Raw genomic sequence first — 13,488 nt, forward strand, 5'->3', positions numbered from 1 at the left:
GAACTACTTAAGTCATCATTTTTGTCAAATGGATTGAAAGCTTTTTTCAAATAGAGATCAGTGAGCTCTGCTACTTCCTAGGTGACATCAGGCAAGTAATTTAACTTCTCTGGGTCTTTTATTCATCTGTAAAATGTGGGAGTAGGGGGCAGCCAGGTGATGCTGTGGATAGAGCACTGGCCCTGGAATCAAGAAGCTCTGAGTTGAAATCTGGCCTCAGACCTTAACTAGCTGTGTGACCCTGGGCAAGACACTTAACCCCATTGCCTAACCAAAAATAATATAAAATAGAATAAAATAAAATGTGTGAGTTGCTCTCTAAGATCTCTTCCAGCTCTCGATATATCATCCTATGATAATGAAAAATGGGTAATGGACAATGTACATGATACCCATTCATTATTAAATTTCATATATAAGTTTAACTGTAAGTTAAATCTCTTGCCTTAACAAGGATTACATGATCATACAGAGCTTCCAAAGAGCCTAAAAAGCACCTTAATCAGGTAACACAGGACTTGCCCAGGATTACACATTACATTTAAAATAAGTTCAGAACTGTTATTTCAATTTTATAACACCTTTTTCTCATTTTTCTTTTAGCCATTTACTAATCTTTGTTCTGATGAGTTGGTGGTCTGACCAGATAGCTGATTCAGCAAATACTTCTTCTGATGTCTGTTGAACTACAGTCCATTTCATTAAAAAAACAAAAAACAAAAAACAAAACCCATTGATTTAGTGCTTATTCTATCCAGCATGTACCAACTCTTTTCTATAATCCCCTACTATACTCTTCTATATTGTGGATTACCTTGTGACTATACTTAAGTGAATTCATGGTTTTAATGATATGGTTGCTTGCTCTTCGTTGTAGTTTACTGTGTGGTGCAATGGATCATATAAGAGCCTAAGGGTTCAGATAAGCAATTTCTGAAAACAAGCAAACAAAAAAACCCAAGCCCCACAAAACATCCAACAACCCACCCAGGTAAAAGGCAATCAATCTACAACATCAAAAGCAGTCCAGGAAAGTAAAAGTCAATAAAAATCACCAATAAGGAGGCTCCCTGGAGTCTCAGAAGTATATTATATAATTGTATATCCTCCTTGTCTAAAGGATCATTGCTGCATCCCAGATCAATTCACCTGGAGCAAAGTTAACTCAAACTGCCCCAGGTTTGCTCCACAGCATTGACTTATAATAGCCACAGTTTTTGTGAAAGTTATGGAGGTCAGCTCCAGCCTCCGCAATTCCACTAGTGTCTTGGCCCATGATACCTGATTTTGGAAGCATCCTTTCAACATACTAGAGGCCTTCCTCTAGTTCCCATTTAATGGTTCAAAAATCCATGGTCAAGTTTCCTGAATTAAGTTGTAACCTTGCCTTCTGCCACATGATGGCTGTGACTCTGGGAAAGTCAGTCCCCACCAAACTGAGATTATAACTTGTAGAGCAGATGCTGATGTGCATTGGTAAAGGGAGTGTCTTTCTTGAGAATTCCCTACACCAACAGACCACAGGTTCAAAACAAACCCAAATGACAAAATACTATAAGTAGTCTACCATTCCACTTACGACTTTTGAGTACTAAAAGTATATTACGGAAACCAAGGGGGCAAAGAAAAACTAAGAAGTGAGATGATGTTGGTAAGCAACAGGCCCATGCCAAAGGTTGAGCCCCTCCATACTGAAAAAATAATCTTGCTAGTTCCAGTGTTATTTTTTTTAGGGATGATAACCTTATTTTTTCTAAACATATGTCTCAAGTAATACAGGGTTAGATAGGAATTGTCCTCTGTATGACCTATCCATGACCTTCCTTTATCTTCTTGCTAGAGTTCATACTTTAACCCTTCCTCCATCATAGCTTCTCAGGGTATAAAGGCGAGCTGAAGGGTCTAGGAGTCAGGCAGTGTAGGGAGGCTGTAGAAGGAAGGCCTGTGAGGTGAGGGGGGCACCAATAATTTATAGTTCGGAGAGGGGGTTGTATTCCATATGCAAAAACAACATTACTGGAGATGGGTTGGTACGGAGGCTCCAAAAGGGGAATAGGAGAAAAAGCAGCTCTTCCTATGTACTGGTCATTTATAAGTCAGTGGTTCATACGGTAGACTGAGTACAAAAACAAAGAATGGCAAAAAATCATTACTAAAATCATTATTATGCAAAAGAAAATCATGTACTAAACCTTAACCAGGGGGTGAGGAAAAAAATGGGGGGAAAAAGTCAAATACACAGTTATGTGAAACCATCTCCCAAATGTAAGCAAACTCCTTTTTGAAAAATGATACTAATCTGGGAAATTTTGCAGTTTTTGGAGATTATTATTATTTAGCTTTAGTATTAAATCACCTATGTTTTCATCTTCACTAAATCCAAGATGCTTAAAACCACTTTTCCCATGAACTGTGCTTTTCAAAGAGCCAAAGCCTTGTTAAAAGGTCCACTGAGATTTAAAAAAAAAAAAGGAACTAAATCCAACACTAAGTATGAACAGGCTTACAACTACATATACTTAGGCTACACCAACAAAGGCTACACATGTCCTTTTTCTGAATGACCAAACCTTTAACTTCATAATAAAAATAGAATTACTCAAATATCAAAGACCAAAAACACATCACTCAACTGTATATCAACAAAATGCTATTGTATTTTCTCCCAGGCAGTGCATTTTCAGTCAAGAATTTTATTAACCTTTACAAACACCATTTCACTCAATTCATTCATAAAAAATGATTTATGATTAAATCTGTAACAAAACCATACAATGTTGTTCATCAGTAAGATCAATTTCATCCATGGAACATAACAACAAACCACTTTAAAACAGCAGTTTTCATTCAGGTCATGTGAGGCTGTCAGATTCAAGGTACTCCATATGAAGGTTCTAGAAATCCATTTCATCTCAAGTATGTGGTGAGATTGATGTCTGTTGTCTGGTGGAATAAAAGTTCAGATTCTATCTCTTTAGGGTCAGTTTTTAAAATCCCTTTCAAACAAGTTTCACAACTGGAAAGTATTTGTGAGCAGTGAAGTCAAACTCAGGGGGAACCTGAAAGGGAAACCAGAAAGTCAATTCATCCATTCACAAGCATGTATCACACAAGGGCTTTTTATCAGTATGGTGTCCAGTTTTGATCTCTGTATATAGTGAGAGGCATGACATAAGAACTAGAGATAAGAAATGGGTTTTGTGAGAAAAAGGTAAAGGATTAGAAGCATTATTAGGGAATGTATATTGACTAGCTGTTTTTCATCTCAGTATCTGAACAAGCGGAAATGGGCTGAAACGTGGCAAGTTTAGCAATTTATTTATCTCTGAAAACCACCAGGACGGTGCATCAATGCCAGTGGGCATTGTCTGATGCATAAAAAACGGGGAAAGTAAAAATGGGAGGGGACAAACATGGGGTGGAAGAGGAAAGAAGAGGAGAAAAAGGGGAAAAATAACAGCACATGGAGTGGACAGAGCTGCCAAAACTGTCTCAGATGACACTGAGTTGCATCAATGTAATGTCATAGGTTAATAAGCCCTGGAATCTGAATAATGTTATCACTTGATGATAAAGCAAGTCCTTTATTTAGGTATTCTCCTGCTTGGAGGCAGAAAACAGCTTTAAAAATGTCTCTTTCAGCAATATGTTTCTATGAATTTTCTTTCACAATTTCCATCCATTCATTTTCCTGAAATATAAAACCCCTAGAATTTATAATTTTATTCAACTAAACTTGTAACCTTCAAAGAAAAATGGCAAACATAAATGTTAATGGCTGATATTCATAGAGCACTTTCAGGAGTCTAGAGCTCAGCTAAGTTGAGTGAGTTGGCCCAGGCTAATTCAGTCAAAGAGGGGTCAGATTTCCCAATTCCAAATTCGGGTTTCTTTCCATCACACCGAGTTGCTTCCAGCTTTGGTGCCTTTTTGCTTTTGGCACACACTCTATAACTGTTACAGTAATTAACTCTTCTTTGACAGATTTTTTTTTTTTGTTCCACATTTCTGAGTAGAACATTTACTGCAACATATTATGTAATGATTACATGACAACACATTTTCATAGGTTAAGAGATAAGGACACCAGGTTTTCTGCAATGTGCTTACCTTAGATTCCTTCTTGTGCCCTCCTGCCAACAACTTCATGACCACAATGTTCGGTTTGGCAACTTTTAGAATCCGACTGACCTACAATAAGCAATACATCTGTCAAAGCACAAAGTTATGGTGAATGTGTCTTACTTTAAGACACCAATCAAAATCTGCAGTGTGACATCATTAATTTTTCATTAAAAAAAAAAGGCAAAAAAAATTCTGAATATTAGTATCTAGGATTAATACCTTTGTTAGTAACAAGTCCCAGAAACACTCACTTCCTTAATTCTAATTTAACATAAAAAAGGAATTCTGCGGCTTTGAGCATACACACTAACCAAGTTTCTATAAATCAATGTCTTAGCAACTTGTTCCCTCAATAATAAGTGGTATAAAAAATAAAAATATAAGGATATAAGAATATACAAGTATAAGAATAACAGCATACCAGCAATAAAGCATGAACAACAAAGGCAACTGTGGAGTGTTCCATTACACTTAAAATGAAATTTTTGTGAAGGACACCAGTTCAACTGTCTCCTGTTCTTCTTTCTGATATCAGCATTCTCAGGACACAGAAGACTAAATAAAGTGTCAGTTCATGTACAAAATACAAAACACCAAAAGCCCAAATTTTATTTTCAACCCTGGGAAAGATCAACTAATCCAGTCCTTTATTTGTCACATTCTTTTGGCACACTGCACTAATCCACCTCTCAGACTGACTCCCTAATCCCTCAAGTCATTTAGTTTCTGCTCCAAGCAAGCTGAATGATCCCTAAATCTTAAAGCCTTTCTCCTAAATTATTCCATTGTTTTCCCAATTAAATTCTCAACAAACTCTATCTCCTTAGTTTTTTGCTGCTTCTACTGTTCCTTCTGTTATTCTGTATTACAGTCCTATTTTTTTTATCAGTTCCGTTGATGCGGACATTACTTGATCTATTTCTAAAGTACATAGTTTCACTACTTTGTTCTGAATTTTATTAGCTATACGCAATTTTTTTTCCTTAGATATCTTAAGAAACTTCCTGTTTGGTTCCTGACGTTGCTTCCGTACATTTTTTCTTTGCTATTTTTGCTGTATTATATAATATTCAGGAAATAGGGTATCCATTCCCAAACACTTCAACCAACATTTCTTTTACCTTCCATTTGAATATAAACCTGGTTTTCCATCAAGATACCCACTATACTAGAGGCCACTCTTTCTATTTCTTGATTCACAGGGCCAGGAAGGGAAGCTGGTATATTTCTTGCTCCCCTCTACCATTTCTCTATTACTCATTCATAACTTTTCTCTTCTGGAACCACTTAAACCCATGACACTTCTATCGTGTCACTATTGTCTACTATATTCCACATCACTTTCTAATGATTTTAGGACTTGGCTCATGGTCTCTACCATCCCATCTGCTTATGCTCAAGTACTGCACATTAACAACTTCTCTAATAAACTGACCACAAAATTTGCTCTTATCGGCTCTAGTGAACTCCTCTACTTCAGCTCAATCAACTACACAGTCAACAAGCATTTATGAAGTACTTGCCACGTGTCAGCCACAGTGCTAGGGATAGAAAAAAAGGCCAAATCGGACCCTGACCTCAAAGAATAAGGGAGACAACACACAAATAACTAGGTATTATAAAATAATTTATATAGAGTGTAGGGAAAGTAATCTCAGGTAGGAGAAAGGTATGGGAAGCTAGGGAAATTAGGAAAGGTATCCTGGTGAGATCTGAGCTCAGTTTGATGCTTGAAGGAAACCAGGGAAGCTAAGAGGTGGAGATGAGGAGGAAGGGCATTTCAGGCATGGAGAAGTCACTGCAAAGGCATGGAGAGGGGAGATAGTGTGTTATGTGCAAGAAATAGCAAACAGAAAAGCAAAGATGAATCATGGAGTGCGTATGTATATAGGGGAATAAAGTATAAGAATATCAAAAAGGTAGGAAAAGACCAGGTTGGAAGAGCTTTAAAGTACCAAACAGTGGACTTTAAAGGTACTAAGGAGCCAATGGAATTTGGGGATGTAGGAAGTGTGACATTGTTAGGCCTGTGCTTTAGGAAAATCACTTTAGCAACAGGAGGACAGGCTAGAGTAGGGGAGAGATTTGAGGCAAGGATATCAAATTAGGGGCATACTGCAACAGTCCAGGCTAGCAGTGTCAGATGCTTCAGAGCTCAAGAAATGAGGATTGAGAAAAAACCGTAAGAGTTGGCAACTAAGAAATCACTGGTAAGTTTGTAGATGAATGATGAGGTCATTAGTATAGATCTCACTACTTCTTGTAACTGAAATATATCACTCCAAGATCCAAGATGATGAAATTCCTCAATCTAATAAAACCAATTTTCTTTCCAATCCGCTCTTTTTGCTCACACTAAATCTATTCTTTACCAAAACAATGGCTTTTGGTACCTCAATCTATACCTATTATCCCAGGGTAGTTCCTCTACTTTGACTTTACTTACCTCTACACACAGCTTAAACTCCATAGTCTGCCATTTTAATATATTGCTAGCCACCATATTTAGAATCCTTTCTTTGCCCCTTGGATTTTCTATTCCACATCTGCCAAATCTTATCCTTCAGGAATACCAACCATCTAATTTTTCCATTATTGTTTGTCAAACAAAAATCCCTAGACGAAGCCACAAAATCATGATTTCACCCACTCTCATGGTCTATAACTACCTTGCTACTAATACACAATTCCTCTGTTCTACTCTTAATTATTTCTTCTCTCCATAGCAAGGATTTCAAATTTTTCTTCTCTCCTCAAACTCCTACCCCTCATACTTAAAGCAAATGTCTTGGCATCTTACCGCACTGGAATTGTGGTTTTCTCAAGAGAACCCCTCTTCAACATTCTGTCACCACGAACAGGAAGACCTTTTTTCAGTTCTCATCCCTCTGTGTAGCATCTGATACTCCTGAGTGACTATGCCCTCCTATGGGATATTCCCTCCTTCCGTGATTTTAAACACAACATCTTCACTAGTCTCTTATCCTCTTCTAACCCCGAGTATTCCCAGACAGAATTCTTTCTGCTGTTGTGATCTCTCCTTTCCATCCATTCTCTCCAGTACTGCCAAATTAATCTTTCTTATGCATAAATGTAGACATTTCAATTGTTGTGCTCAAATCTTCAGTGACTCCTTATTGTGTACTGAATAAAATTCATTCTTCTGCCTGACATAAACACACTCCACAATACAGGACAGCCCTACTTTCTCAGGTTTATTACTTTCCTCTAAACATTCTATGTTCCACTTTGTCCCTCCAACATACCATTAATTTCTTGCTGGTGGCATTGTTTATGCTACACTCAGAATGCCCTCCTGAATTCCTAACCATCTTTTATAGCCCAATTCATATGCTATCCCCTAGGCTTTCTCTGAAGTTTACTGTGGTAACAACTTAGATGCTTGGATTTCTTTTCTTTTTTTTTGGCTAGGCAATGGGGTTAAGTGACTTGCCCAGGGTCACACAACTATTAAGTGTTATGTGTCTGAGGCTGGATTTGAACTCAAGGTCCTCCTGAATCCAGGGCCTGTGCTCTATCCACTGCGCCACCCAGCTGCCCTGATGCTTGGATTTCACATAGCACTTTTTTTCTGTTCCTTTTTAATGCTATCTGTTTTTATGCCTCATCCTCCAACTACACTGTAACCTACACAAGGGCAGGAAACATGTCTTATCTAAACTTGTATTCCACCTAGCATTCTGCAAAGTAAAAAGTATGAATTAGTTGATTATAAATCCAATAAAGATGTATCTCATTACTGAGGCAGAAGTAAAAACATCTCCAAAATTTAGCCAAATTTTAAAAATATACATTACAGCAAGCTTTTACCATATATACATATATTATATATTAATGAATATCTGTATATATAGCAAGGCAAAACTCAGTGAATTCATGAAAACAAATTTCACTATATATGCATATAGATATATATATAGTAAAAGCTTGCTATAATGTATTAATATAGAAAGCTTACTGTAATGTGTAATACACATACATGTACATATTTATAAATTTATATATAAATAATCCTGACAATATAATATAATAGCATAACTATTTTTTTTTCATATTAGTAATTTCAGGCTATGGTACCCCTTGTGTTAAACTAATTTGAGTAAAATTTTGAGCCTACAGAGTTTATCAAATCCTTCGACAAAACATGCTCTATATACTTGGGTAGAAGGCATTTCTTCCCTGAACCAAAGATAACCATACAAAGTCAGAAACAATATAATTATATTTTTAAATGGTAGTATTAAGGAATGTGTATGGGGTAGGAGTTGGAAGGGGAAAAAAGAAGGGAAACAGACAAGTGTATGTGTGGGGAGGGGGGTGGGGAGAGAGAAAAAGAGAAAAGGGGAGGGGAGAGATCTTTTACGTTGTCTTATTTCAAATTTAATATACCAGTTTTTATGTTTAATAAATTGTGGATAAAACAAGTAAGGAGGAAACTTTAGCATTAAAAGCGGTGGGGGTATCAGGAACCTGTTTCCAACTTTCTTACTGCCTTCCTCATTAGTTTAAGTTCAGTCTCTATCTTACTCATTCAAGCCATGGTCAAATTGGTCCGCAAGTCAATTTGGTAAGAGAACAACCAAAGCTTTTGAGCTTCGTGCCAATAACACCACTGTGTAAATGAACCAACGCTAACTGGTTTGCCTGAAAAATTTATGGGATTATTTCTGTCACGTAAGTATGTATAAATGTCACCTAATTTCTGTATGCATCAGTTTTACCATTTACAAAATGGTCATAAGTGATAACAATGTCATAGAAATAACCCAAGATTACCAAGGTTATAATTGTAGTATTATCTGAAAAATTTGGAAAAAAAGTAATAGTATTTTTATCAACAATAATCTTTAATATCATATTAATAATTCAGTCTGCATCAAGAAACAGGGGGAAAAAGTGTTCTGCAAAGCTGAGTTGTCTAGAATCACCATTTCATTTGGTCTTACCTCGTGGTCTGGATTTGGGATATTCTCCAGTATCATTTTTGCCTGTTGAAAGTGTTTACTAGCTGCCATATATAGGTCAGCAGACTGAGGAGGTGGACTGTATTTATTAAGGTCAGACATTTCCTAAATAGAAAAAGAGAACACACTATCTAGAATATGTACAATATACAAAACCTTAAAATAGTCTTTTTATCAAAGGCATCTACATTTGTTGACTTTCTTTTCTCATGGATCATAAAATAAATCCATTACGCTGACCTATTTGTTTTTCCAAATGTTATTCAATTTCCTACCTTTATAAAATAATGTAATGTAGGCCATTATAATTGAAATAAAATAGCTTTAAGTAGAGGCAGTGTGGTATAGTGCTACACCTTCAATAAGAATATTTTGGTTCAAATTCTACCTCTGTTTATTCTTTGACCTCAGGCAAGTAGTTTAACTACTCTGTACCTCACATTTCTCCCTCAAGCTCATGCAGTAAGTCAAAGATGGGCTGCCATCGGCATTGGTGGAAGGATTTCCCACAATGGGAGTATCCAACACTTAGGAAAGTAGAAATTGTTCATATATTCACAAATTCTTTTGTTGTTCAAGTCTTTTTCAGTCATATACAACTCTTTGTGATCCAATTTTGGGGTTTTCTTGGCAAAGACACTGGAGTGGTTTGCCATTTCCTTCACCAGCTCATTTTACAGATAAGAAAACTGAGGCAAACAGGATTAAGTGACTTGCCCATGGTCACACAGCTAGTAAATGTGTGAAGACAGATTTGAACTCTGGAAAATAGGTCTTTCTTAATTTCAGGCCCAGCACTCTATACACTGCGCCACCTAGCTGTTCCAAATGAATTCTTTAAGACACTATAAAGAAAATGTTGCTGAAAGACCAAATAAAGCCAAATAATTTTCAGGTTATTTATAATCTTGCCTTAATGTTATGACAAGATTCCACATACTACTCAAAGTATTTGATGGTATTAACGAAGTTAACAATATATATAAACCTGTATCTAAAAGTAGGTCTAATGATATATGATAAGAGACTACATAATGCTTTGAGAATTACACAGTGTTTTTTTTCCTCATAGCAACTTCAAGGTAGGTACTGCAATTATTACCCTTATTTTACACACAAAAACTGATGCTCAGAGGAAAAGTGATTTGCCAACGGTCCAACGCAGTGTTGCAGCTGGGACTGGATCAGAGGTGTTTTGGCTCTAAGCCTAATTACCTTTCCACTGCATCAAGCTTTGAGGTATACAAAATCAAGATTGCCATTCAAATACAAAACTTTACCTTGAACTGCAAATAGTGCACTGGGGGTGGTGTGATAACACTGTTGAATGGAGCAAATCTGTGTTCATATCGAACCTGTTCACTATCCAACTCAAATTTAGGTTTTCTTACTTTACCATCCATGTCAAAAGCTATCATGGTCTGAAAGGAAAAAGTGGGTGAGAACGGTAATATCAATATAAAAATATTGATTACAGAAAAAAAAAATAGCAACATACCAAGTGTAACTCATTACCTGCAATATAAAAAATGAAAAACAATGTGGATTCTGATCACCATTAACTGTTTTTGCATTACTAGTTCTTTCTCTCCTCCCTCCTCCCCCAACCCTTTTCATTTCCTAAGCAGGGTTCCATGTCCATTTAATGTACTATTCTCTTCTTTTTTTTTCTTTTTGCTAGGCAGTCGGGGTTAAGTGACATTCCCAGGGTCACACAGTTACTGTCATGTGTTGTGTGTCTGAGATCAGATTTGAAATCAGGTCCTTCTGACTCCAAGGCTGGCGCTCTATCCACTGTGCACCTACCTGCCCCTAATGTACTAATCTCTATAGAGGTTAATCTCCCCCCATCCACGCACAAACTTTATTGATTTATAGATTTATATTATATATATATTATTATAGATTTATATTATTTATAGATTTATGATTCATAGATCATGCTTTCTAGGCAGCACTGAGATCTTCAAACAAAAGTGTTTTATAAGCAAAACAGTTTATAACTTGTTGACAGCAGAGAATAGCTACTGTTTTCCTCATCAGGGAAACCACACCTGGGCATTCCTGTTAGATGAACTATATTTCTTGAGAATATAGATGGGCCTCCAAACAAAACAAACCTAACCAGACCTGAGCTAGCAGGGCAATGAGGGATGCCCCCAGGGTTTGCCACTTCACCTACAGGTTCTGTGTTGTGCTCATTTTTATACATGATAACAATTGCAGCAAGATTTTAGATGTTGATAGATACTTTGGAGACTATTATATAAAAGTATAGAGAAAATTGGAGAATTCTCTGATCCTCTTCTCATAGAGCCAGAATAAATTTCTATGGAAGAGACCAAAAGATCATCTAATCCAATTTATGCATAAGAAAACTGACCTGAACCACTTGGCTAAAATCACAGAGGAAGACCCAGATCTCCTGACTTCTGGGCCAGTGGTTCTCTCCACCATGCCACTACTACCCTCCCTTTGATTTCATCTATCTGCCAGGGATTTTAACCCAGGTCTTCCTGATTTCAAGTCCAGTTCTCTATCAGAGGTATGATATACACATCCTTCAGGAACAGATGTAACTAATGCTGGTAACTTTCAAGTCTTTATTTCTACTCCTGAAATGGAACGACTCTTCTTTTATATTTTATTTATAAAATATTATATTTGCTATCACTATGTATGTAACGTTATGTGTGGGGCTGTAAAATGATTCAGAGAGGTACTTCTCTAAAGGCAAATAACTCAGTTATTTGTGAACAGGGCAGGCAGCAAGATGACCAGTCCAGCATGAAATGCTTAATTAGACTCAAATAATATGTTGCTTTGACTTTGAGGTAAGAACCTTACAAAAAGAGGTAAGAACCAAAGCCAAGCACAGAAGCATCCTGAAGCTGAAGCTTGGCGGGCTATGACAAGAAATGGTACCAGGTTTGAAAAAGAAGTGTCGATGAGTTTAGGTGCAGATAACTACAATTCCATCCTTTCTGCAGAATATAGCATGTATGCCACATGAGGAAGCTAGACTTCCAGCCTAGTTGTATACAAACAATGACTGAGCCTCCTATGGTCAGATTTTGGCTAAGATGTTTGCACTTTCTAACTCAGTAATTCTGCAGTTACACAACTTCTTTTCTCTTCCCTTTCCTCCCTCCTCCAAAGTTTCAATACAGTCTCCATTAAAGTCTGATTACAATCCTTAGAGTGTCTCTGAGAATGACCCCTTGGCCACTCAAGGGCTCTATTCGGCTGAACTGAAGCTCTCACAGTAGGTGCTCAGTGACAGACTGACTTTCCCTCGAGGACCAGCCTAAGTCTAAAGAGGCTCAGCATCAGAATGGACATGGGACAAGGGGGTTTTCAGCCACAGCAACTCTCAAATACCATCTATCTAAGCAGTAAGAGTTACAATATGCATTGGTGGAAGAACCTGAAGTAGCAACTAAAGGTTGAGTGGTTTGTCTCTTTTTAAAAAAGTAAGTTTTAGTCCCACATTTCAGCTTATCAGATATTTTACATGCTGTCCCATTCCATTGTCAAATTAAATTGATCTACCAAAAGTAGAACTGAATTTCTCCATCAAACCAGTTTCTCATAACAAACTGCCTTACTGGTCACTAATCATCGTTCATCATTGGGGCTGTAAGACCTCAGGAATCTCTGACTGCTGTACTTTATATACCCCAACAACCGCCAAATCCTATCAAGTCTTCCTGTCCAACATCCTGAGGCTATTTCCTCCTTTCCATTCCCACTGCTACTACTTGAGTTTAGGTCTGAGAAGAAAGTATCCTGACATTCCCCTGTCTCCTGTCTTTCCCCTCTTTAATCAGTTTGCCATACTGCCACCACATTAACCTCCCTTAAAAAATACTCATGTTTGCTCCCACTGCTCAAAATTTTTAAATGGTTTCCTTCTGACTACTGGATCAAGTATAAACATCTTAGCCTGGTATTCACAGGATTGTGTATTTAGATATTTAGATCTGGAAAGGAGATCAAGGCTACATAGTCTAACCCCTTTGTTTTATAAATGAAGAACTGAGGCTCAGAGATATTAAGTAACTTGTCTAAGATCACCCAGGCATAAGCCTCAGAAGGAGGATTTGAACCCTCTAACTCTGGTACTCTTTCCACTGTACTCTCCCACTTCACAACATCCCCCAAATGTGTTTCCTTGAAGACCTCTGGCAAGACCTCAGTAGCCCCAGAAGCCCCCCAATTCTAAATTGGCCACTTTGCAATTCCGACTTGTGGCTCTTAGTTCTCTCTTCTGACGCCAACCAGAACAAATGTAACTCCTCTTTCCCATGACACTTGTCTTCAGATTCTTGAAGACAGAAAGAATTTATCACATGCACCCAACTCTTCTCCAGGATAA

The 13,488-nt window shown here is 37.3% G+C and overlaps 1 protein-coding gene across 2 annotated transcripts in view; it reads right to left on the reverse strand.

The window, feature by feature from the left end:
• Positions 1-2,637: 2,637 nt before the first annotated feature.
• Positions 2,638-13,488, reverse strand: part of LOC114025953 (N-alpha-acetyltransferase 35, NatC auxiliary subunit) — a 66,116-nt gene continuing 55,265 nt past the window's right edge. For both annotated transcript variants that reach the window (XM_027839495.1, XM_027839496.1), the window contains exons 20-23: positions 10,391-10,531; positions 9,093-9,215; positions 4,111-4,191; positions 2,638-3,059 (exon numbers count right to left, since the gene is read on the reverse strand). In XM_027839495.1, coding sequence (XP_027695296.1) covers positions 3,000-3,059; positions 4,111-4,191; positions 9,093-9,215; positions 10,391-10,531 — 405 coding nt within the window. In that variant the 3' untranslated portion in view covers positions 2,638-2,999. The remainder of the gene's footprint in view (positions 3,060-4,110; positions 4,192-9,092; positions 9,216-10,390; positions 10,532-13,488) is intronic.

Source organism: Vombatus ursinus, unplaced genomic scaffold (genome assembly GCF_900497805.2).
Source record: "Vombatus ursinus unplaced genomic scaffold, bare-nosed wombat genome assembly UNPS02014832.1, whole genome shotgun sequence".
Classification (NCBI taxonomy): domain Eukaryota; kingdom Metazoa; phylum Chordata; class Mammalia; order Diprotodontia; family Vombatidae; genus Vombatus; species Vombatus ursinus.